A 25,377-nucleotide genomic window follows, 5' to 3' on the forward strand; every position below is an offset into this window, starting at 1 on the left:
TGCGCTGTAATAAAACACGCCGTCGTAAACAAACACCGGGTGACGACTTTGTGACCGCCTTGGGGGGGCTTTTCTGACACGAGCGTCGTGACGTCCCATTGCTGTAAACGTGAAATAAAACGCAATAAAATATTTTAATTTCAGTGTTAAAATAAATGAAATAACCCGATGTGTCCTTATTTTTTGAGCCACACTGCAGCCGTATGGACCTAAATCCTTTACGATTCAACAAAGATAAAGATCCCCCGTGCAATATTAACAGACTTCGGGGGCAAGTGTTGTCGGCGAACACATGTGAAGGCCCGCACGGCACACGAGGGGGTGGGTGAGTGGCCAGCACCACGCCCGGCCGCCTTTATCTCCCTCGTGGTATATTCCGTGATGCCACTCCATGAACGTTGTGTTTAGAGTGCAATGCGGTGGCACTCAGAGACTCAGAGGGAAGCCCATAGACTCACAGAGAGCCACACACTCGCTCAGAGATCCGTAGACCGTCAGTTGAGTGTGAGTGAAGGATTGAGAGATGCATGGCAAGTCGCAATTAGTCGGAGTTCTAACGCGGGTTGAAGCGCAGCTGCAGGTCAGCGGCGCTGGAATGCTAAACTGTGGTAAATAAACACGCAGACAATTCACCTCTTTGCTATATCTGTCCCTCCGCAAAAAAAATAAACGCATCCCATTCACCATAAGGTGTTCTTATCGAAGTGTATCGTATCAGCTGTATTGGTTCAAACCAGGCACAAACTCTGGACCGGCTTCGACATTCAGTGTCTCATCAGCAGCTGCCCAGATGTTTATAAACAAGGCGCCCCTTTCCCCGACGTGAATGATTGTTTTGTATTTTTGGTGGAACCATCAACTGCATCAGGACATCCACAACACACGCGCCACAGCAGGGCGATAAATACGTAGCGCACTCATAGAGACAAAGATCCCCCATATAGCCTTAACAGACTGTAGGGGCAAGTGCTGTTAGCGAGCACCTATGAAGGCCGGTAACGGTACACGAGGGGTGGGTGGCCGGCATCACGCCCGACCGCCTTTGTCTCCCTAGTGGTAATGTTTACACACTGCACCAGGTATTCATTGGAGGCTGAGTCGACCTAGGGGAGGCCCGGGACCGGTTAAGATAATCGTCACTGGTGTTGGCCGTGAACGGGAATCGAACCCGTGTCGCCGGGTTCATCGCGCAGCGTAGCGCTAACCGCTACACCACCGCTCCCCACCCATAGAGACACACAGAGACACACAGAGACGCACCGACATTCATAGAGATGCATACAGACCGATGTGAATGCATAGATACGCGTAACATTAAAGTCAAGCCACAGAAAGCGCTTTTGTGGCCACGCAACCCAAACAACGGGGCCCTACGCGAAACCACTGTGGTCTGCGCTCCTTCGACGACCGAGGAGGAACAGCAAAAGCCACACGAACTCCGCTCTCTCTGGTCGTGGAAAGCAGATGCAGCCCTCGACAGTGAAATCGACCTCCTTGAACAACATTTTGCCCGCTGCCATCGTACGCGAGGGTGATGGAAATACAAATATCGTTGTATTTCAAAATCGGACCTTTTCCTCCAGTATCAAATCATCATCGGAGCGTGTTTTGTTTGCATGTTCACCAAAAGCACCGTGTGCGGTTAATGCAGACACGATTCCTTGCAAAAGTTGGCCATTTGGTGTTTGGGCACCAGAAAAGAAAAAAATCCGATTCTTATGTATATTTTTTGTTTGTTTCAAGCGTTGTATTTGTTTGGCGCTCGCTCACTAGGACGGAGGCGAGGTTTTTTTTTTGTGTCGGTTTGTTGGGCGCCGTCACCGCCGAAGGGGCTCCGGGGTGCTTCCCACTCCGCGTCACGAGCCGGAGAGCGAACGAGAAACTCGCAGAGCGCCAGCAGCCGACTATAAAATGTCAACACCGCTCAAGGGTGCGCGGTGTTGGACAGCCGCACAGAGTGTGACTTCTCAGTGTGGCGGCTTCTCTCTCTCTCTCTGTGTGTGTGTTCTCCTCCGTGGCCCTGGCTGCTGCTGCTGCTGTCGGTGTCCGGACAGCCGCGCCGGTGGAAGATTCCAGCGCACACTCAGAGTGAAAATCTTCGGTTTGAGGCTGACGGCAAGTACAGGTGAGACCGTCCTGGGCTTACAACACAGCAAGGAGGGCGTGGGTTCGATCCCGACCCTGACGCCTGTTGCTGCTGTATATTTGGCGTTTGCGTGTCTCTCTCTCACCATCATCATCACGGTGGCGAGGCGATGTTAACTACCTCGCCTGGTGTACAGGAGGTTGTGGGTTCGATCCCGACCCTGACGCCTGTTGCTGCTGTATATTTGGCGTTTGCGTGTCTCTCTCTCTCATCATCATCATCACGGTGGCTAGGAGATGTTAACTCCCTCGCTCGGTATACAGGATGTTGTGGGTTCGATCCCGACTCTGACACCTGCTGCTGTATATTTGGAGTTTGCGTGTCTCTCTCTCATCATCATCACGGTGGCTAGGAGATGTTAACTACCTCGCCTGGTGTACAGGAGGGCGTGGGTTCGATCCCGACCCTGACGCCTGCTGCTGTATATTTGGAGTTTGCGTGTCTCTCATCATCATCATCACGGTGGCTAGGAGATGTTAACTACCTCGCTCGGTATACAGGAGGTCGTGGGTTCGATCCCGACCCTGATGCCTGCTGCTGCTGCTGTATATTTGGAGTTTGCGTGTTTCTCTCTCTCTCTCCCCGTGGTCGCGGGGATTTTTCTCCGGGTCCACCGGTTTTCCTGTCCACGCTTCGAATCAAGAACGTGCGATCACAGTGCCGTATTTGCCTGCGATACATTTCCACGTGGTAAGCCACTTCGACGAGCCATCATTTGTCAGCAAGGTCGTTTCTTAAAAAAGAGCCATACAGCTCAGTAGGCCTTAACTGGTAAAATAAAAATAAAAACCCCATAGTTTATAATTAAATCGACTACCTACCGGCTGTCGATACGGCTCCACGTCAAGCACACACGAGGACAGCATCGTCAGCTGTTTGACAGCTGTCATTCCGTCACAGTAGGACGACGCGTTGAGACTGTCATTCTGCTGCGCCGCGAACCCGGCAACCCGAGTTCGATTCCCGCTCACGGACACCCCCAACACCAGTGCCGAGTGCCTTTGAGCCGGTCCTGGGCGTCACCTAGGTCGACTCAGCCTCAAATGAGTAGCTGGTGCGACGTGTAGACATCGCCACTGGGGAGACAAAGGCGGCCGGGCTTGGTGCTGGTCACACACACACACACCCTCGTGTGCCGTGCCGTGCTTCAATAGGTGCTCGCTGACATCGCTTGCACCCAACATTCCGTTCCAGGCGATACGGGAGCTCTTCTTTATCTTTGCTGTTATTGAAATAGGTTTTGCTTATTCTGCACGCAACGCAATAGATGAGGATTATTTCGCGTCGTAAATGTCTTAACGTCGGGAACTTTTGTAACCAAAACGCGCGCTGCTGCCGCTGCTCCAGGCACCCGTTGTTGGCTCCTTCTCTCGCAGTCCCTGCGCGATCACACGCACAGCAGCCTCGTGAATCCACTGCTGGATGAATGCCTCACGAGCACCCTTCCCCACCTCCCCCCCACCTCCCATAGCCGTAGGTATCATCACTGCAAAAACGCGACGATTGAATCGCTCCATCTCCACCACGCGGACGTCCTGACGGACACTGTCCGTTCTTCGGCCGCCACTCCGCGCATCATTATTCCTGAGCGCGGGGCGAGTCGACGTTAACGGAGGACTGCCCCGCGTGCGTAACGCGCGTCGGGGTCGCTGGTGCTGCCGCCGTCACCGAAACGCATCGCTGCGTATGAATGAAGACAGCGATTGTTGCATTTTGACGGCTGTTTGACAGCTTTTGCCAGTAACAAGATATAGGAATAGGTTTTACCCAGCTAAAAGGGTAAAAACCTATTCCTATATCTTGTTACTGGCAAAGGAGGTCTCATAATGTAAAGGCTTACCCCGAGCTCTCAATACTCTGATAGTGCGCTGTTTTTGAGTTGTACGCCTTTTGGCGTCTTCTGGTCCAACACCAGTGGAGACTAAAGGGCTCTAAGAAAAGCCGTCTTGGGTGTGGACCAATCAAATTCAAAGACAGTGCATATTATTATCAGAGTTGTCTCTTTTTTGTTTGCATTTTGACTGCTTGTGTTGTGGTTATTGCAAACATGATACCTTGAATAAAGGTGTCAGTTTTTTTTGTGCCAGTTAAAAGGGTAAAACCTATTCCCATGTTTGACAGCTGTCGATCGTAGTGCGCTCGTCACTGCTGCTACACACGAAGGCAGGTGGGTAGGTTACTGGCTCGCACGTTCAGCAGAGTTGTCTGTCAGCCATAGAGCACTCGAGTACACAGCGCATCGTTGGTGTCAGATGTTGTGGCCGCTCTGAGCATTTCAGCACGTGGTGCCGCTTGAGTACTTTGCGACCGGCAGCTGTCAAGCAAAGCATTTGTCTAACCACTGTTGCATAGTCTTTGGGATCTTTCGGTAAAGTCACGTGGGTAGAAACGTAATAGATCACGACGTTTCCATCGCAGCACAAGCAATCGTCATCAGGTGGGACAGCCACAGCAAGAAAAGAGCTCCTTCTTGCTGTGACTTTACCGAAAGCTTCAAATCAACACTGTGGTATGTTAGGGCTTCGGTTCTATCACCCAGCACGTGCGTTGGACTTCGCACCGTACGTAGCCAACCGTGCTACTCGGAGGTGCGGTGGACGGAGAACGGTGGTGAAGCCAAACCAATTCGTGCGCCTGATCTCTTCACACCTCGAAAGCTAAACCAGGGTTTTTTTTTTGGAGCTTTGATAGTGTTGGGATGGGTGACCACCATCCGTAGCAGGTGCCATCGGCTGCGGTGCCGCGTGGTGGACACCAGAGTACAGCTTGGTGCATTGCGGGGATCGCACGAATCGACTAATGCTTCTCGCCTTCGTTAACCTTCACTGACCAGGCGCGGTGAAGTATGGTCAAGCAACCTCCGACGACTCGCACGGTGTGGGGGTGGGAGAGGCGGACCCTCATCCAGCAGTGTATTGTAGAGGCGCTGTACGTGTTAGGGGGGGGGGGGTGTTCCCCCTGCTATGCGTACGAACACCGATGTGTGTTACATTATAATCGCCGTATAACAACCGTAGCGTGCGAGCTTCGGCCAGCTGTTACTCATTGTAAGCACAGCGACTCATTGTGCTGGCTGTAAGCCTCGAAAACAGCTGTGCAGTGAAGCCCAAGGCTCAAGCCGGTCGTGATGGGAAAGCGTCCCCAATTTCTGTTTGGGTTGGCCCTATAACAGTCGTGGACATTCCACGTTCCTATGGCAGGCAACCCAGTTAACGCACGGAGCAACGTCTAACAGAGAGGGGGGAGATTCTCTCCTGTTGATGTCTCTGGCGGCAAGAGACACTGAATATCCACACCGGGTCCAAGGGGTTTCTGATTGTGTGTTGAACCCAATGCTGTTGAAAGTATGCACGCTCCGAGAAGGCCTTGCAACTGACGGGGATTTGTACAAATACTTCAATATCTTTCATGTGGAGAGATCGAAATGTGGAGGCGCTTTGCAAAGTAGATGTCCGTGAGGCTAAAGTGACACGCGTGTGTTCCTCAATCCCCTTGGAAAAAATGAAGCTTTTCCTTTCACCGATATTCGATTTGTTTGACCATACCCCACCATGCTGGCCAATTGGTGTATTGATTGGTGTGCGTGGTACTGTGTTGGTGAAGACAGGGAGCACAGCGGTAGAGTACAGCAAGTGATTTTGTTTTCACACTGCCCCTATTGGTGCCACGTTGCCAGCACCATAATGAGAACGAGACTCGTGTTTGTAATCTTTTGTTTTATTGATTCTCCCGCTCCCTTTGGTTTACACGGGCAGCATACGCACGGTATATTGTATATAATATACAGACTATGTGCTGTGCGCGCTGGTGACATGACGATAGCGAGTGTGTGTGTGCGTGTATAATAACGATAGCGAGTGTGTGTGTGCGTGTATAATAAGGATAGCGAGTGTGTGTGTGTGTATAATAACGATAGCGAGTGTATGTGTGTGTGTATAATAACGATAGCGAGTGTATGTGTGTGTGTATAATAACGATAACGAGTGTGTGTGTGCATAATAACGATAGCGAGTGTATGTGTGTGTGTATAATAACGATAGTGTGTGTGTGTATAATAACGATAGCGAGTGTATGTGTGTGCGTGTATAATAACGATAGTGTGTGTGTGCGTGTATAATAACGATAGCGGGTGTGTGTGTGTGTGTATAATAACGATAGCGAGTGTGTGTGTGTGTATAATAACGATAGCGAGTGTGTGTGTGTATAATAACGATAGCGAGTGTGTGTGTGTGTATAATAACGATAGCGAGTGTGTGTGTGCGTGTATAATAACGATAGCGAGTGTGTGTGTGTGCGTGTATAATAACGATAGCGAGTGTGTGTGTGTGCGTGTATAATAACGATAGCCAGTGTGTGTGTGTGTATAATAACGATAGTGTGTGTGTGTGCGTGTATAATAACGATAGTGAGTGTGTGTGTGTATAATAACGATAGTGATTGTGTGTGTGTGTATAATAAGGATAGCGAGTGTGTGTGTGTGCGTGTATAATAAGCAAGGCTGGGGGCCGGTAGCGTAATGCGCTACAAACACCGGTGACCGAGTTCGATTCCCGATCACAGTCCGCCACCAGTGACGAAATTATCTGAACCGATCCTTGGCCTCGAACGAGTACATGGTGCGGTGTGTAAATAATCGCCACTTAGGGAGACAAAGGCGGCCCGGCGTGGTGCCGGCCTTCATAGGTGCTCGCCCAACAGGCTGCTAAGGCTATCCGGGGAATCGGGAATCTTTAGGGTTGTATGTGTGTGTGTGTGATAAGGAAGAAAATTCATGCACGCGCATGGGTTATGCCATGCTTTCTAAAATGCGTTTGTTTTAAAAAAATGTTTAGTTTGTCATCAAATGTACGGAAGTGCACGGGTAGCTGTCAAGACAAAACGCGTTAGCGCCGGTTTTATGTCTCTTTGAGTTTTGGGCAATGATTCCATTAATTTTTTGGGGCTTTCAAATAGGATACGATCCTAATGGCAACACTACCTTTACAGCACAGTTTGGCTCACATATGATAATCTTTACAAAGAGCTACAGACAGATGCAAAGACAACTTCAAAAAACACCCCAAATCTATTTTTATGGCAATCTTGTCCAAAAACGTTACCAGACCTGGGCCATGGCGTCGGCCCGTGGTCTCAATAGATTTGTAGCCTGGGGGTGTCGTTTTTTGTGAAGGAAGCAAAAGTGTCCTCGGAACGACGGACAGACATAGCATCCATTCCCTGGACACAATCCACCGTCATCAGCCTTGATATGATCAATCCACTGCTGGATGAAGAAGGCCTCTTTCGCAAGGAAGTCGCCAACTCACGCGGCTCTTGGACGTGCGACAACAATGCGTCCCAGCTGCTGGGCCCCGATCCGATTTCGTCGCTCCATCTCTTTTGCGGGTTGCCTCGAGGGCCGTATTCACTGCTGTGTGTCCGTCTCAGCCACTCGGCCATCGACCCTTCCAGCGACTGTGTCCTGCAACAAGCCAAATGTTGTCTTCGCAGTCAACATGATGCGTCTAACCGGTTTATAGTCTCTAAATCAAGCCTTTCTTCTCCTCTCCTGTCGCTCAGTGCAATGCCAAGATAAGCCTATCGGCTCCCTGTATGTATGTATGTTGAACTTCTTTCGCACCGTACGTAGCCAACTGTGCTAATCGGAGGTGCGGGGTACTTTAAATGCAACGTTTGAAAGATTAATTATTGTAAACCCTGGATTTTGGAAATTCTCCTTCCATGGAGCGGACATTGCTGCATCTCTGGATCTCGCAATGAGTAGTCCACCAAGACAGTCTGGTTGAGCGGTGGCGCAGTGGTTAGCGCACTTCACTACGAACCCCGGTTACCCCACCTGTGTGAAACAATTTCCCAGCCGCGGCTAACATCAGTGGCGAGTGATGATGCCTAGTGGCCAGTGATGATACCAAGCCATACTCTTTGGTTCATTCGGTAAAGTCATGGATTGTTGCAGTCACGAAAGCTTCAAATCAAGATTGATACCTAACCAGTCTGCTATGTTCGTTCTCGAACTCCCTTGCAAAATGGACGTTTCATCCCAGCCGATTCTCACTTGGTTATAAAGTCCTCACCACGCAAGAGATAACATCAGCGAGGAGTAATCACGCAAACAAGCACTCTAAGATATACATAGGGCAGCGTCTAGTGCGAATTACTCATCACGTCAAATTGTGCTCAGCTTCATTTTAGAGGCAATGTCTTGGCGCTGCCTGGCTCCCCAAGGGAGGAGGCGGCACAACCACGAGCGTGGGGCATCCTCGTGTCTCTCTCTCTCTCTGTGTGCCCTCCGGGCCAGTGGCGTAGCTGGCGAGTGTGCAGGCGGTGCAACTGCGCAAGAGATTCGCGGGCCAGTGGTGCCCAGGCGCCCCCGGGCTATGAAGAGCGGGCAAAACTGGACACTGAGTGGGTGGGGTAGGGCAATTTTCCTCGCTCCAGGGCCAATGTCAGCAGATTCGGCCACGCCGCTGGATTGGGGCTGCTCGTGTTTGTGTGTGGGGAGCGGTAGGGGAGCGGTTAGCGCACTGCGCCACGAAGCCGGCGACCCGAGTTCCATTCCCAATCACGGCCGGCACCGGTGACGGTTATCTGAACCGGTCCTGGGCCTCCCCTAGGTTGACTGATCCTCATATGAGTACCTGGTGCAGTGTGTAAACATCGTCACTGGGGAGACAAAGGCGGCCGGGCGTGGTGTTGGCCACCTACCCCCTTCGTGTTCCGTGCCAAGCTTTATAGGTGCTCGCTAACAGCACTTGCCCCAACACTCTGTTAAGGCTACACGGGGGGATCTTTGTCTTCGGTTTAGATTGGCAACCGTCGGCTGTAGAGTCACGCTTGCCACAGGGAGCCACACGCTGCCAGCCTGCTCATGGCCACCTTCCAACTGTATCTGTCTCTGGCTTAGCCCACCATCCGCTTCTGGCAGTGTGATTCCCAGATGCAGATATAATCTTCTCTCCCATAGACCTGTGGGAGTGACTCCCAGTTCTCGGCAATCTTCGAACCCAAAAAGACACTTCCGGGAGCGTGATTCTCAGTTCCAATCTTCTTTGGTGGCATCGAGCCCCCCACTGACGCTGCCGTATGGGAGAATGTCGAGATATGTTTGTCCACGCTATGTGTTTAAGGTAAGATTATCGCCTTATTTAGATGTTGTCTATGGCAGGGGTCCCCAACCCCCGGGACCACAGACCGGTACCGGTCCGTGGCCTGTTAGGAACCGGGCCGCACAGCTGGAGGTGAGAGCGGTGAGTCCGCACGTGGCCCACCCCCATTATTTTATTATTCACCACTTTCCTCCGCGCCTCTTTCCCGCACTGCGCACTTGTCTCAGTCACAGTTTTGATATAAAGCCCACAAGCTCTAACCCCTAGTAGCCAAAATGAATAAAAAACAAATGTCGCTGGAGAGCTTCTTTGAAAAGGGGGAAAGTCCCAATGATGAACCCCCCGCCCCCCGCTCCGTGAAAAAAATATTCCACGAAACCGGTCCCTGGTGCCAAAAAGGTTGGGGACCGCTGGTTTATGGTGCTCCAGTGCCATTTCAATGTCAACATTCCTTCTGCCATCTCTCCTGGTTAATTCCATAATCTTTCTCACGATATCAAACCCCGCACTTCGAATAATCCCCCAATTGGCTGTTCATCAGCAGCGGTGCCATCCATTGAGAACAGGTAAAGGGTTCAACTCACCTTGATCATCCTTGCGCTTGAGGAATTTTTTTCTCTCCCATGGCTTAATTTCATTCGGGTCTGTCTGGGTCTTGGACCCAGAAAATAAACACAGCACATCCAGTAAACAGCACCTCTTCGCTATTGCTGTGGCTACCAGGCACAGACGCCGCGGTGGCGAGATTTTATCTCCCTTGTTGGTTATACAGGAGGTCGTGGGTTCGACATCGACCCTGATGCCTGTATATTTGGAGTCTGCGTGTCTCTCTCTCTCTCACGTGGTCACGTTAATTTTTCTCCGGGTCCTCGGGTTTTTCCCTCCACATTTAGAAATATGCGCTGAGAGTATTTGGCTGCTATACATTTCTGCGTGATAAGCCACTTTGTTGAGCTATCATTTGTGGCCAGGTTGCTTCTGCAAAAGAGCTGCATATATCTCAATGGGCCTTACCTAGTAAACCAAAAAAATATTTCAGGTTAGTTTAGACACATACCTATTTCAATCCACTAGTGATGGCTCCACATCGCTGCCCGGTTTGTGCGATTTGACCCAACCCCTCGTGCGCGTGTCCTGTGCAATGCAACTGCTCGACATTGTGATGAGCCGGGTCACCCTTGCAAAATTAGACTCTTATCCTGGCCTCGACAGTTTCTCACCTGGTAGAAAATAAACTCGTCTCGAACCTGGTGCCTCGCAGAAACAAGTTACGTATTATTTTTTTGTGAATAACTGGGTGTGGACGGAGTGTAAGCTGCCTGCGATGATTGTGCACCGTTTTCTATTTTGTCTGTGAAGACGGTTGCTTTTGCCCTGATTTACTGTTTGCTTCATTGTTGTACAGTATGGCTTTTGTCATTCTGGCGATCCACTCTTGCAAATGAGACTCTGTCCTGGTCTCTGGGAGTTCTAAAACCTCGTTACGCAAAATAAACGAATGGTCATAACCACGTGAGATACCACCTGAGGTGTCCCTGATCATTCAGCATTCTCCGACCACTCATGCATGTTTAACACGTAGGCTTTCGCGACCAATATCATCCATAATATAGGTGTTTTGGGTTAGATCACGTAAATATAAATGTGTCGTTAAACCCGTCACCACCCGACACAGCCAATTACTTAAGGTTTGTCACGTAAACAGAACATGCCAATTCGTTACTAGTACAACACACTGGTGTGTTGGAGAGCAAATCCACAACATTTACGATCTAAGTACGACGTTTCGCCAGTAATTACAACTAGCTTCATCAGGCGACTGCCAGATTTGTGGACAAATCCTCCTGTTTCGTTCCACTCATGCATACGCAAATGAGCTATGTTACATCACTTCTCCTGAACATCCAATGCAATCAGCTATGCTCTCCCTGCTACCAGACAGCCAAGAAGGTCTGGGCAGGGATTACATCCCCCACCATGTATTTGGAAACAAACATTTCAGAGACACAGTTAATCACCCCGTCCCCTGTCTTCTGGCGAGCAGAGGAACTTAGTTTAACACGTAGGCTTTCGCGACCAATATTATCCACAAGAGGTTTTTGGGTTAGATCGCCGAACTTAATTCACATTGCTCCCATGCCTACTTCTCAGCAACAGCATCAAAATCGTCGCCACGTCTCTGTCGGTAGACCAAGCGCCTTTCAGCCGTGCGGTGGTGGCTACACTGCAAGTGGTCTGTAATCCAGCAACTGTGGAGGCAGCGAGGAGTTGGTGGCTCACACGCAAATGTTGTGAAACTCCCTTCCCCATGGGCATCAAGGTGCCATACCCTGGCTCGTGAGAATGCGGCGCAGAAAATATGTGGACTCTGCCTGTTCCGTCTCTGGGATCGAGTGTTTCCCCCTGGCACATGCGGATTTTATCCGGGTGCTCCAGTTTCCTCCCACATGCAACCACTCATTAATTGCCCGACAACGCCTTGCTCTATAGACAATTATTGGTTGTGCCGGCTCACCGTATGTGGATTGCTTCCTTCCAGCTTGTATGAGGTTCATCCTTGCCCATCTGAGTGAAATTGTCGATCGTGTTAAGAAAAACCGCGTCAGGTTTTACTCTGCATGCCGAGTCCGATGGGGCCTTTCCGTGACCCCGCCCTCCCGTGCATATCCGCAGGATCCTGCCGACCTCTCCGGACGCACACGCGCGAACGATGGATGCACGCACGCACGGGATGCTGCGCACGTGCCTGGTGCTGTGTGCGTGCATGTGCGCGTGCACGCACGCCTTCTCCACGTGCTCCGCGGCGCTGGATGCCCCCGAGATGGCGCGGCGGCGCCTCGAGGCCGTCCGGGGTCAGATCCTGAGCAAGCTGGGCCTGAGCGAGCCTCCGCAGCTTCCGCGGGCACACGAGGGCGACCTCAAGCCCAGCGCCCGTAAGTACACCAAAGACAGCGATCCCCTCCGTACAGCCTTGAACGGACTGTTGGGGCAAGTGCTGTTAGTGATCAGGGAAAATGAGCCAAATGGACTCACGTGGAACACGCCAAGTGGAGCCACTAAGGAGACGGGGTGAATAACATAGGCCATAAATAAATTTATCAGGCATCTCAAGCAGCAACCCCTCGATCCCCACGGCATTTTTTTTCCGCGCTAATCTTATCTTAGATTATATTTATAGAGCGCCTTTGCTCGAGGCTCTCGACATAGTTAACAAAAAAGTATAATGCAATGATTGTTTAGAAGTCTTCTGCACGCTCAAACGAGCATTTGGCTGCGCCAATCTGCATTGCTGACCCAGTGCCAGAGAGGGCCCAGAGTTTTCCGGAAGCCGAGGAAGTTCAGACCGCGGCTCGCAAGACACACGCAGCCTCCCGGGCAGTTCAAATCGTCCTCGATAGAGAGAAACAGATTTTTAAAAAATTTGCATCTTTTCACAATAACTTTATTTGAAACGGGAAAAAAAATTAACGTGGGGGCGCCCCAGGGGATACACACACACGAGTATTCCCGTGTCTTGTGGCTCTCAGTTGTAAGAATAAATTGAGTTTGTAGGTCGTGGGGGTCAATAAGTTTGGCCATCTCCCTGCGAAGTAGAGTGACAGCCGTCGCACTCGCTGTGTCTCGCCGTGCTGCAGAGGCAATGGCGCTGTACAACGCCACACTCGAGTGGACCGCGGAACTCAAGCGACGGCACGAGAGGCAGCAGCATCAGCATCATTATCAGCACGGCGGGGCTTGGGACCCATCGTCGTCGTCGCTCGACGATGACTACTACGCCCGCGAGATGCGCCGACTCGACTGCACCGAGTCCCATGTCAATGCTAGTAAGGGCGCAATGACCACCAAGACACAACACAGCGAGATGATGACCCACCAAACTCTAACCCCAAACACACAGCGAGACGATGACCCACCAAACCCTAATCCCAAACACAACACAGCATCACGATGACCCACCAAACCCTAACCCCAAACACAACACATTATCACGATGACCCACCAAACTCTAACCCCAAACACAACAAATTATCACGATGACCCACTAAACCCTAACCCCAAACACATCACGATGACCCACCAAACCCTAACCCCAAACACAACACATTATCACGATGACCCACCAAATTCTAACCCCAAACACAACGCAGCATCACGATGACCCACCAAACCCTAACCCCAAACACAACACATTATCACGATGACCCACCAAACTCTAACCCCAAACACAACACATTATCACGATGACCCACCAAACTCTAACCCCAAACACAACACATTATCACGATGACCCACCAAACTCTAACCCCAAACACAACACATTATCACGATGACCCACCAAATTCTAACCCCAAACACAACAAATTATCACGATGACCCACCAAATTCTAACCCCAAACACATCACGATGACCCACCAAACCCTAACCCCAAACACAACACAGCATCACGATGACCCACCAAACCCTAACCCCAAACACAACACATTATCACGATGACCCACCAAATTCTAACCCCAAAACACAACACAACATCACGATGACCCACTAAACCCTAATCCCAAACACAACACAGCGAGATGATGATGACCAATCCAAACCCTAACCCCAAACGCAACAGCATCACGATGACCCACCAAACCATAACCCCAAACACAACACAGTATCACGATGACCCACCAAACCCGAACCCCAAACACAGTATCACGATGAGCCACCAAACCCTAACCCCTCTAAGAGAGAACTTCCTTGGCTATAAACATCTGGCAGCTCACCAGCATTGCCAGGCGGTGAGCAAGCCTGACACTGCTGCTGATGAGATCCCGAGTGTCGAAACCGGTCCAGATCCGTGCTCGTGTTGAACCAATGCTGATGAAATTACGCACCACCCCAAAAGGCTTGCGTTGTTTGCGGGAAATGTAAATGTTAATGATTTTTTTACGCGTAGGGGCAGATATGTGAAGTAGATATTGTCACGATTATTTTTGTATCAATTAATTTGAATGTATTTTAGTGCGCGATAGGGCAAATGCCCTAGGCTGCAGAGTTTATAGTTGGTGGAACCTTGCCGTGCTCGAGTATTAAACTCAGCCATCTATGACTGCGCGCGTGTCATTAATTTCGGTCTCCCGTATTTAACCAGCAGATGAATTAAACCCATTGAGACGGGGGGGGGGGGTCAAACATCCCCCTCTTGGCCTTTCTCTCGCAATCTGTGCGCACTGTACACAACATCGTCCGCCGTGGCGGGGTTTCGGCTCGCTGAAAGAATCCAGTGACCGCTTGGTTCCCTTGCTACGAGAATAGTCAACGTTTGGCTTCATCCCACCCACATCACCACTCCCCTTCGTGGGTTTGAGTCGACCTTCAACGAGATTCTTGGTTAAATATTGATTTAAATCTTTCGTGACTGCATGGATTCATATTCTCGGTTTTTTCGGTAAAGTCGCGTAGAAGGGAAACAATAAAATATATTGTTTTATATATTTTTTTTGTTTCCCTTCTATGTGACTTGACCGAAAGAACCAAGAATGTGAGATTCTTGATATTCATATTCTTTGGTTCTTTCGGTTAAATTCACGTAGGTAAAAAATAAAAAAAATAAAACCCAATGAATATGGATTCTTGCAGTCACGAAAACTTCAAATCTAGAGATTGCGTTGAACATTGGGCGCGGGCGGAATACGCCGGCAGGCGCCGAGTTGGCCACCCACCCAAGCAGCCACACGCACCGCAGCGCCGGCCTCCTCAATAGGTGCTCGCTAACAGCGATTACCCCCGACGGTGGTCTACACTCGCCGTGACCCCACGAACCAACATCTCCGTCTGGCCGTGTGGCCCACGTGGAGCCGTCGAGCCTGTGGGGGGAGGGGGCGGCGGGGAGACCCCGGAGTTTATCATCTAGAAATCTGCGGCAGCATCCCCGAAGTGCGTCACCCGCGATGCGTTGCGAGTGCTCTGGTCCCGAGCTTCCGCAGATTTTGTTTTGTTTGTTTCCCGTGGCGAGTGGAATGCGAAAATGATCGGCCACGTGTCTCTACCCCCGAGCTGCACTTGAACTGCCTCTGGGATGAGGTGATGATGAGGTGACGATGTGTGTCGATGAGGTGATGATGATGTGACAGTGGGTGTTGATGAGGCGATGTTGATGAGGTGATGTTACAATGGGTGTTAATACGGTGATTAGGTGACAGTGGGTGTCGATGAGGTGATGATGATGTGACAGTGGGTGTTGATGAGGTGATGATGATGAGGTGATGTTACAATGGGTTTTAATACGGTGATTAGGTGACAGTGGGTGTTGATGAGGTGATGATGATGTGATAGGGGGTATTGATGAGGTGATGATGTGATAGGGGGTGTTGATGAGGTGATGTTACAATGGGTGTTAATACGGTGATTAGGTGACATGGGGTGTCGATGAGGTGACTAGATGAGGTGACTGTTGATGAGGTGACAGTGGGTGTTGATGAGGTGATGATGACGAGGTGACAGGGGGTGTTGATGAGGTGACTAGATGAGGTGACTGTTGATGAGGTGACAGTGGGTGTTGATGAGGTGATGATGATGATGATGTGATAGGTGGGTGTTACTGAGGTGATGTTACAATGGGTGTTAATACGGTGAGTAGGTGACAGTGGGTGTCGATGAGGTGACTGTTGATGAGGTGACAGTGGGTGTTGATGAGGTGATGATGATGAGGTGATGTTACAATGGGTTTTAATACGGTGATTAGGTGACAGTGGGTGTCGATGAGGTGACTGTTGATGAGGTGACAGTGGGTGTTGATGAGGTGACAGTGGGTGTTGATGAGGTGATGATGACGAGGTGACAGGGGGTGTTGATGAGGTGACTAGATGAGGTGACTGTTGATGAGGTGACAGTGGGTGTCGATGAGGTGATGATGACGAGGTGACAGTGCGTGTCGATGAGGTGATGTTGCAATGTGTGTCGATGAGGTAATAATAAATTCTGATGATGTGACAGTGCGCGTCGATGAGGTGATGACGAGGAAAACAGTGGGTGTTTATGAGGTGATGTTACAATGGGTGTCGATGAGGTGACTGTTGATGAGGTGATAATACATTTCCGATGATGTGACAGTGGGTATCGATGAGGTAATTATCTGAAAGTGGGTGTCGATGAAGTGACAACGAGGTGAACGTGTTTTAACTTCCCGCTGCCGCTGCATCTCAGAGAGCGACCAGGGCACCATCTTCAAGATGCTGCGCTTCGACACTCGCTCGCTGCTGGCGGACGGAGCGCGCCTCGTGCGTGCCGAGCTGCGCGTGCACCGGGAGGCGAACCTGGCCACGCGGAATCAGGAGCAGCGCGTGGAGCTCTTCCAGGTCGCCAGCACTCACGAGAGACACGCGCGATCCTCGCTGAGTCCTCGCTGAGTCCTCACCGAGTCCTCAGTGAGGACTCACTGAGTCCTCACCGAGTCCTCACTGAGTCCTCACTGAGTCCTCAATGAGTCCTCGCCGAGTCCTCACTGAGTCCTCACTGAGTGCTGAGTGAGTCCTCACCGAGTCCTCGCTGAGTCCTCACTGAGTCCTCGCTGAGTCCTCGCTGAGTCCTCACCGAGTCCTCGCTGAGTCCTCACCGAGTCCTCACCGAGTCCTCACTGAGTCCTCGCTGAGTCCTCGCTGAGTCCTCGCTGAGTCCTCACCGAGTCCTCGCTGAGTCCTCGCTGAGTCCTCACTGAGTCCTCACTGAGTCCTCACCGAGTCCTCGCTGAGTCCTCGCTGAGTCCTCGCTGAGTCCTCACCGAGTCCTCGCTGAGTCCTCGCTGAGTCCTCACCGAGTCCTCGCTGAGTCCTCACCGAGTCCTCGCTGAGTCCTCGCTGAGTCCTCACTGAGTCCTCACCGAGTCCTCAGCGAGTCCCCACTGAGTCCCCACCGAGTCCTCGCTGAGTCCTCACTGCCCAACACTCGTTTGAGCAGGGATACACTTTGGATTTGAAAATATATTATTGCGTGACGTATAACCGTGATACGCAACTCTAAAGTGGAACTCTCGTGCGTGTGACCGTGGTGCGTGTGACCCTGGTGTGTGTGACCGTGGTGTGTGTGTGTAGCCCTGGTGTGTGTGTGTGTGTGACCCTGGTGTGTGTGTAACCCTGGTGTGTGTGACCGTGGTGTGTGTGTGTAGCCCTGGTGTGTGTGTGTGTGTGACCCTGGTGTGTGTGTAACCCTGGTGTGTGTGACCGTGGTGTGTGTGTGTAGCCCTGGTGTGTGTGTGTGTGTGACCCTGGTGTGTGTGTGACCGTGGTGTGTGTGTGACCGTGGTGTGTGTGTGTAACCCTGGTGTGTGTGTGTGACCCTGGTGTGTGTGTGACCCTGGTGTGTGTGTGTGACCGTGGTGTGTGTGTGTAACGCTGGTGTGTGTGTGTGTGGCCGTGACGTGTGTGTGTGTGACCCTGGTGTGTGTGACCGTGACGTGTGTGTGACCGTGACGTGTGTGTGTGTGTCCGTGACGTGTGTGTGACCCTGGTGTGTGTGACCGTGACGTGTGTGTGTAACCCAGGTGTGTGTGTGACCGTGACGTGTGTGTGTGTGTCCGTGACGTGTGTGTGTGTGACCGTGACGTGTGTGTGTGTGTCCGTGACGTGTGTGCGCGTGCAGGCCGTGGCGGAGGCCCCTGGCGCCCCGGGCCGCTACATCGCGAGCCGCACCATGCGTCCCCGCGACCCTCCCGAGTGGGTCTCCTTCGACGTCACCTCCGCCCTGCGAGAGCGGCTGGCCGCTGCCGACGGTGAGACGCGCTGCTGCTGCTGCTGTGGCGGCGGCGGGGACGGCGGCATCCCCGTGCATGTCGGCGAAAAGCAGCGCCCGGCGCTGACCACCGCTCGCTGCTTTGGGCACCGGCTCTTGGGTTGCCTTTGTAGGCAGTGAACTGGATTTTTTTTAAAATCTAGATTTAAAACGAATTTCTTTAGAGCTGCTTGTTGTGTTTAGTTTGTTGTTCCTTCCCTCCCCCCCGCACCTTCGATTAGCACTCTTGGCTACGTGCGGTGCGAAAGAACATGCATACGTACAATCGATCGGGATTTCAAGAGTTGACATCCCATCCACATCATCATCGTCTCATCATCATCATCATTCCACCATCATCATCATCATAATCGTCCCATCAACATCACCACTGTCCCATCTTCAATATCGCCATCACCCCATCAGCAACAACACCATCGTCCAATCGTCAATCATCCCACTTTGTAGGAAATGAGCGGTCACGGCGCAACGTGGAACGTCCAGCGCTAGTTCATGACTCGTCGCGAGCACCGTGATGGAGTGGCGGGGGGTGGCAGGGGCTTGTGTTGGGGGGGTGGGTGGGTGGCGGGCGGCCTCCTGCCGCGTGCCGTACTGAGAGAGCCGCGCGTGTCCCCCCTCGCACAGGAGCCGCGCCGTTTGCGCTGAAGCTGAGCGTGCACTGCCCCTGCACCACGTTCGACGTTGCCTCGCGCCGCATCCTCAACCGCACCGAGGTCCTCGAGGCCGTGTTCTCAGGTGCCGCGACGCAGGCCCGCACGCGGACACGCGAACACACGGGCAGACACGTGCAGGCAAACGCACGCAGGCCGAGACATGCGCGCGTGCAAATACGCGCAGATAAGGGCATGCGTACACTGCACACACATCGACACAGACGCAGGTTCAGAGGTTCGTAGCGCAGCAGCACGCCAACGAATGCTGATACAGGTTCCGTTTCCCCCGTGTGTTTGTGCCCTGTGCGTCCTCGTGTACGTCCCTGTGTGTATGCCCCCGTGGGTGCTCGTGGTTCCCCGTGTGTGTGTGTGGCCATTCCCCACTCCGCCCGCCGTGGCGCAGACGGGCAGTCGGAGGAGAACGAGCGTTGGGACATGGGCCCCGTGGTGGGCGCGGCGCAGAAGAGGTTCACTCCACACCTGCTGCTCTGGCTCGACCCGCCCGGGCGCAGCGACGAGGGTGGAGACGCGACGGCGCAGGGCAATGGGGGCACGAGCACGAGGAGGAGGAGGAGGGCGCTCGATGAAAACTACTGCTTCAGGTGAACCGCACGGCGTAGATGCGCGGCGACACGCTCGCGGACACAGTCACAGACGCGCAGTGACGCATCGACACACTCGCGGATACACTGACTGCTAAACACAAGACGGAGATCCCCCGTATAGCCTTAACAGGCTGTTGGGGCAAGTGCTGTTGGCGAGCGCCTATGAAGGCCGGCAAGGCACACAAGGGGGTGGGTGGCCAGCACCACGCCCGGCCGCCTTTGTCTCCCCAGTGGTGATGTTTACACCACATCAGGTGCTCATTTGTCAACCTCTTCAGTCAAAGACAAAGAGTCCCCGTATAGCCTTAACAAACTGTATGAGCAAGTGCTGTTAGCAGAGCACCTATGATGGCCAGAACGGCTCGCTAGGGGGTCGGTGGCCAGCACCACGCCCAGCCGCCTTTGTCTCCCCATTTGAGGCTGAGTCGATCTAGGGGAGGCCCAGGACCACTTAAGATAATCGTCACCGATGTTGGGCGTGAGTGGGAATCGAACTCGGGTCGCCAGGTTTGTAGCGCAGCGCGCTAACAGCTACACTCCCGCTCAGTCGATACACACATACAGACACACATCTACACGCCACGCACATACAGACACACATCTACACGCCACGCACATACAGACACACATCTACACGCCACGCACATACAGACACATCTACACGCCACACACATACAGACACATCTACACGCCACACACATACAGACACATCTACACGCCACATACATACAGACACACATCTACACACCACACACATACAGACACATCTACACGCCACACACATACAGACACATCTACACGCCACACACATACAGACACATCTACACGCCACATACATACAGACACACATCTACACACCACACACATACAGACAAACATCTACACGCCACACACATACAGACACACATCTACATGCGCACGCAGGTGAACACTGTTACTCTAAATCCCCCCCGCCCCCGCAGCAACAAGGAGCGGAACTGCTGCCTGCGTCAGCTCTACGTGGACTTCAGGCGCGACCTCAAGTGGAAGTGGATCCACGAGCCCAAGGGATACTACGCCAACTACTGCGCGGGGCCCTGTCCCTACCTGTGGAGCTCTGACACCCAGCACAGCACGGTGAGACACAGGCAGAAGTCCCCCGTGTAGCCCACACAGAGTGCTGGGGCAAGTGCCGTTTGCATTGGCACTGAGACACGGGCAGAGTTCCCCCGTGGCGGTGAAGTCACCTCGGTGCTTGTGCCAGGCTATGTGCATTTTAAGGCCACGTGAAGTGTCAAACGCCCGCTGCTGGCGGGAGGTCATGGTACAAACCCAGGTGCCACGGGTTGACGGACTGAGACGACTGGGCAGATGCACCACCACCTGTGTCCCCTACCGTGCCAAGTTGCTGTGTTTTAGCCGCACGGCGCTTCCGCTCATTGTAGTGAGCTTCTTCAGCATCCAGCAGCACACACACTCAACGTGGGTATCTGATGCCACGTGTGCATGTGATCCCCCCCCCCCCCCCCCTGTGCACACAGGTGCTGGGCCTGTACAACACCATGAATCCGGCGGCATCGGCCAGCCCTTGCTGCGTGCCCGACGAGCTGGAGTCTCTCACCATCCTCTACTACAAGGGACGCAACCAGACGGTCACGCACCTGTCCAACATGCTCGTCAAGTCCTGCAAGTGCCGCTAGCCCGAGGCACCGACACGACCGCCGCCAGCCACCGCCAACGCCAGCACCCTTTTAGCGTCGCCACCGTCGCTTGCCGCGCAACTGGCTGCTGGTGCGACTGCTGGCGGCCAGCCAGCCAGGCAGCCAGTGCTGAATGCTGCCGAAAGAGCAACAACGATTGCCATGGGGGAGAGGAGTCACCCGTTGCACTGTTTTATTTTTAGATATTGAATTCTGACGTCTGACGGAGAGACTCGGCTCGCTGAACAGCGGCTGACGGGCCGGTGTCTGTTGGTGGCTGGATGCTTACGCGCCGGATAGCAGCCGATGGCAAGTGGCGGGCGTTTGGTCGTTTGACGTTGGTCAGTGGGCTCGTGAAAACGCTCGCTGTCGCTGAATGGATATTTGGGGCAGAGCGGTGGCACATTGGTTGGCACACCGTGCTGTTAACCCGGCGACCCGAGTTAGATTCCCGGAACACATCAGTAGCGAGTGACATCTGAACCCCCCCCCGCCCTGCCCCCACCAGTCTTCACCAACCTGCAGTGACCAGCGTGGTAAGGTATGGTCAAACAACCCCAGTGACCGGCACGGTGTGGGGGAGGCCTTCACCCAGCATCTGGTAGCGGATTGATAAGGGACTGTGAATTGTTTAAATTTTATTATTTGCCGATAAACTAGGCATGCAGTGACCGGGTCAGTCACTACAACACGCTGGACAATGGCCGATGAACAATTGTGTTGAGCGGCATCGACTCGGTGGTCAGCCATTGCTAGACATCGTCAGTCCGACACACCGCCTTACAGGTGCGATGCGGCCGCGTGGCCCTGTAAAAGCGGCCAGCGTCACGTCCTCCTCCTCCGCAGCGATCGATCAAGGACTCCCCCGACGTGCTCGAGGCTTGAGCGCCACGTCCGTCGTGTACGCCGAGAGGTCTCCCATAGAACGTGCTTGCCGGCGGTCGCCAAGCAGCGACGGATCGCTGCTCGCGACGGATTCCACCACTCCGCGCAGTCGTGAAGTCTGAGCTATAGGGCGGTGCCTACTCCGCACAAGACAAGAAGGCTTGGTGTGGCACGCGGAGGTTTCGCGGTGTGGCCTGCTGTGGCCTGGCCGAGGCCTGCGGGGCCTTGGGAAAATGGCTCGAATGAACCAGCTGTGTTTCCCTATGTGGGTGAGCGAGCAGGTATAGGAGTGAGTGAGTGAGCGAGCGAAGTGGGTGGCTGGGCAAGTGAATGACTGACCGAGTGAGTATTGCGAGCGAGCGCGTGAGTATTGCGAGCGTTAAAGGGCATTTCAAGAGGCACAAGTCGCAGCGCGTAGTGGGAGACCTCGCCCGCGGTGTCGATTGTGTGACCTCGCCCGTGTTTCTCGCACTCGGGGTGAGTCTGAAAGGAGGCACGAGAACACAGAGGGCCCCGCTGTTGCCGCGAAACGGCCACGAAAACCCAGCGGGGGGGGGGCGGGGGGGGTGGGGGGCGCTCGTGAACGACGGCGGTGAAACCCCAAGCGGGGACGAAGCCCGCAAAACCCGGCGGCGTTTGATGTGGATTAACCGACCGTCGCTCGGCTTCAGAGGCATTGCGAAGAGAACCGCCCGTCCGCTCCAAGAGGGTCTCTCGTTGTTAAATTGACAGCCGCCAAGTTTTCACGGAGATCTGTTCAAGTGGCTCCCGTAGTGCCGTCCTGTTTGTGCTGAACGCAGTAAAGAGGGGACGGTGAAAGGAAAACCTCGTTAATAATTTTACTCATTATTTATTCTGCAAGTTCAATGAAAAACACAAAGATCTCATTGCACGTTCGTATCATGTCATTGTTTGGCATATTTTATGGGGGGGGGGGGGGGAAATATTACGGTGGGCAAATAAAGTTATTTTGTGAATCTAAAGTTAGGGTAAAAAAACAGTGAACAGGCCAGTTTTAAAATAAAAAATCGCTGTTTGTCTGCAATTACGCGTACAGTAACGTATTCAAAATCATGCTTAAGAAGAAGTAGGTGGCGGCGTTGCTGGTTGAACGAGTCAGCAGTTTTTAATTATTATTACTACACAACAGACCTCGCCGGTTATTTTATTCAGTAGCAGATATTTTCTCCAAAAAAAACATCTTACGGAAAGCTAGCTCCTCCAGTTGCGACTGAAACAGTGGTCTCGTTCAGCTCTCAAAGTGCGCTGTCCCGTCGCTGTGTTTATAAAATAATTATTATTTGTATTTGCTGTTGTATAGTTTTATTGTTATTGGTACTTGGGCTGGGTTCTCACACTGTAAATGCAATGCATCTTTGTTGACTTAAACCGAGTCTCTTGGGGTTGACACCCCCCTCTCTAAACGCCAATCCTTGCACAAAAGTTTACAGTTGTATAAAGTTACGCACATTTAAGTAATAATATAGATTTTTTTTTTAAATCTGTAAGTTACAGACGAGAAACATGACTTTTAATAGGAATATGAGATGTTAGTCTTGTAAATGTAATTGAGATCTTCAGTCTTCTTTATTGTTTTTCAGTTTAGTTTTCAGTTTATTTATTTTGGTATAGCCCTGTGAGCCATTCGGCTTTTGAATCGGGTGCAACCACGACAAACAAAAAAAACAAAAACACGAACAAGAAAAACATATTAAAGTGACTATGTGTGACTGTGCAAACAGAAAATCCATGGAAAAAAAACCCAGCAAAATATTCCTGATACAGTGGTCTCGTTCAGCTGACAAAGGCATTTGAGGCCTTCAGCGGAATTTAACTTTTCATGGCTCCTTTCAAAAACCTAGCGCTTAAGGACTCCAAGTTGTGGTTGGTAGTGCGTGGCTGATGGCTTCATCCAGTCCGTTCCCAAAGCACAGCGATGCCACCGTGTGTGTCAGTAAAAAGACATTTCTACCGCTGACAACCTTTCGCTGTCCCCATCACAGTCCACCAATATTCTCACATTGAGCGAATCTGAGTTAGCGGTAGGCACACAAACTCGGTACACGGTTGTGGATGGTGAAAACTGGAGTTTTTGTAAATTGCAAACAAATTACAGAGGGGAATATATTTCATGGATCGTGACTCCGGGCTTTCGGGACCCAAGGCTTCCGTGCGTCTCCTGAGGGAGCTGCCGTGGCTTGATAATGGCGAGCACACTGGACTTGCAATCCAGAAGTGACCGGTTCGATTCCATCTCCTGGCACGGCAGTAATATAAATGGTTCGCCGATCGGCACGTCGCATGCGGTGGGGTAAAGTGTAGGTAAGCCCATCTCTGCGTCGCGACAATTGAAATGCGTTGTGTTGTCGTCAATGGATTTGTGTACTCATCACCGAGTCAAAATAACATTTAGTACGTCTGCCGACGAACCTTCTCGCTACGGATCGGAGTCTCCTCCGGTGATCGGTATGGAGCGCTTTCTGCAGGCGAACGAACGGCTTTTTGGAACACGCTTTAGGGAATCCGTTTGGCAAACAAGATATGGGGCGGCACAGGATATTTACACTTGCATCTAAAAGCGTTTAAAGACGACGCGGCGAAGAAAGACCCTCGGAAGCCCGAGCGAGGAGGGTGCGACCCGCACCCATCAAATGCTTCAAAGCGTCTCCGGGCTGAAACGAGCAATGCCTCCCTCGGTGCTCATCTTTCGTTGATGGCCCTGGTCTAGGAGTATAGTTCCTCTCTCATCCATAGAGCGACCCTTGTCGACTTCCCACGGCGTGGTATGCATCTGGAACCTCGGCAAATACAATTGCAGTACACTGAATTAATAATGGTTAATATCTAAGTTTAAATCTCATTGGTTTTTCGCGCGATGTCATGACACCTATTTAAGAAACCCGGGGTTAGGTGACGTGGTTTTAGTCTCTCTGCCTGGATCTTGTCCCGTGTTTGGCCATGTCGGATGATGGAGGGTCTTACGACATTAATTTGACCGCGTCATGACGTGGCCTCACCCAAAAACTCATTTAAGGATGATGATGATGGTGGCGATGGAAAAAGTCAACCATGCTCGACGTTCTTGCCTGATGCTCCTGGTGCTCCTGGCATTGCGATCGTGGACATGAGCCCCAAAGCTGAATGTATCGCGCCCGTTGCACTGTGTAAAGTGAGGGGGGGGGGGTTACTTATATTTGCGGTCAATAAAACACAAAATATTCCCCAGTCGTTCTCCGCATTCAAATCTCTTTGGGGCGAGCGGAACGGTCGGAATCTATGCAGTCCATCCACCGCTCTCACAACCCGAGGCTTAAATAAAAAAAAACGAATGCAGGAAACCCATTCCCTCTTGCGGGGGGTTTTCCCATCGCGGCTTCGCACCAAATTTATTGAGGTGCAATTCGCCGACCGCGCCGCTGTGACCCGACCATTCGCGATTGACCCGCGCGAGATTCCTTGGCGCCTCGTAACTGCACTGCTCGCGATGACGAGGCTACCGCCGAAGGAAGAAGACACGCGGGGCCCTCTCG

The 25,377-nt window shown here is 52.1% G+C and overlaps 1 protein-coding gene across 1 annotated transcript; it reads left to right on the forward strand.

The window, feature by feature from the left end:
* The first annotated feature begins 1,882 nt into the window (after window positions 1-1,882).
* On the forward strand, window positions 1,883-25,072 carry LOC116948474 (transforming growth factor beta-3 proprotein-like). Its single transcript, XM_032965175.2, has 9 exons — window positions 1,883-2,125; window positions 11,926-12,185; window positions 12,888-13,076; window positions 16,445-16,596; window positions 17,876-18,005; window positions 18,650-18,760; window positions 19,082-19,280; window positions 20,246-20,399; window positions 20,804-25,072. The coding sequence occupies exons 2-9, from the start codon at window positions 11,963-11,965 to the stop codon at window positions 20,960-20,962; spliced, it is 1,317 nt and encodes a 438-aa protein (XP_032821066.1). The 5' UTR covers window positions 1,883-2,125; window positions 11,926-11,962; the 3' UTR covers window positions 20,963-25,072.
* The last annotated feature ends 305 nt before the right edge of the window (window positions 25,073-25,377 follow it).

The sequence above is a fragment of the Petromyzon marinus genome, chromosome 33, assembly GCF_048934315.1.
Source record: "Petromyzon marinus isolate PM22_M1 ecotype Great Lakes invasive population chromosome 33, UKy_Petmar_22M1.pri1.0, whole genome shotgun sequence".
In the NCBI taxonomy this organism is placed as follows: domain Eukaryota; kingdom Metazoa; phylum Chordata; class Hyperoartia; order Petromyzontiformes; family Petromyzontidae; genus Petromyzon; species Petromyzon marinus.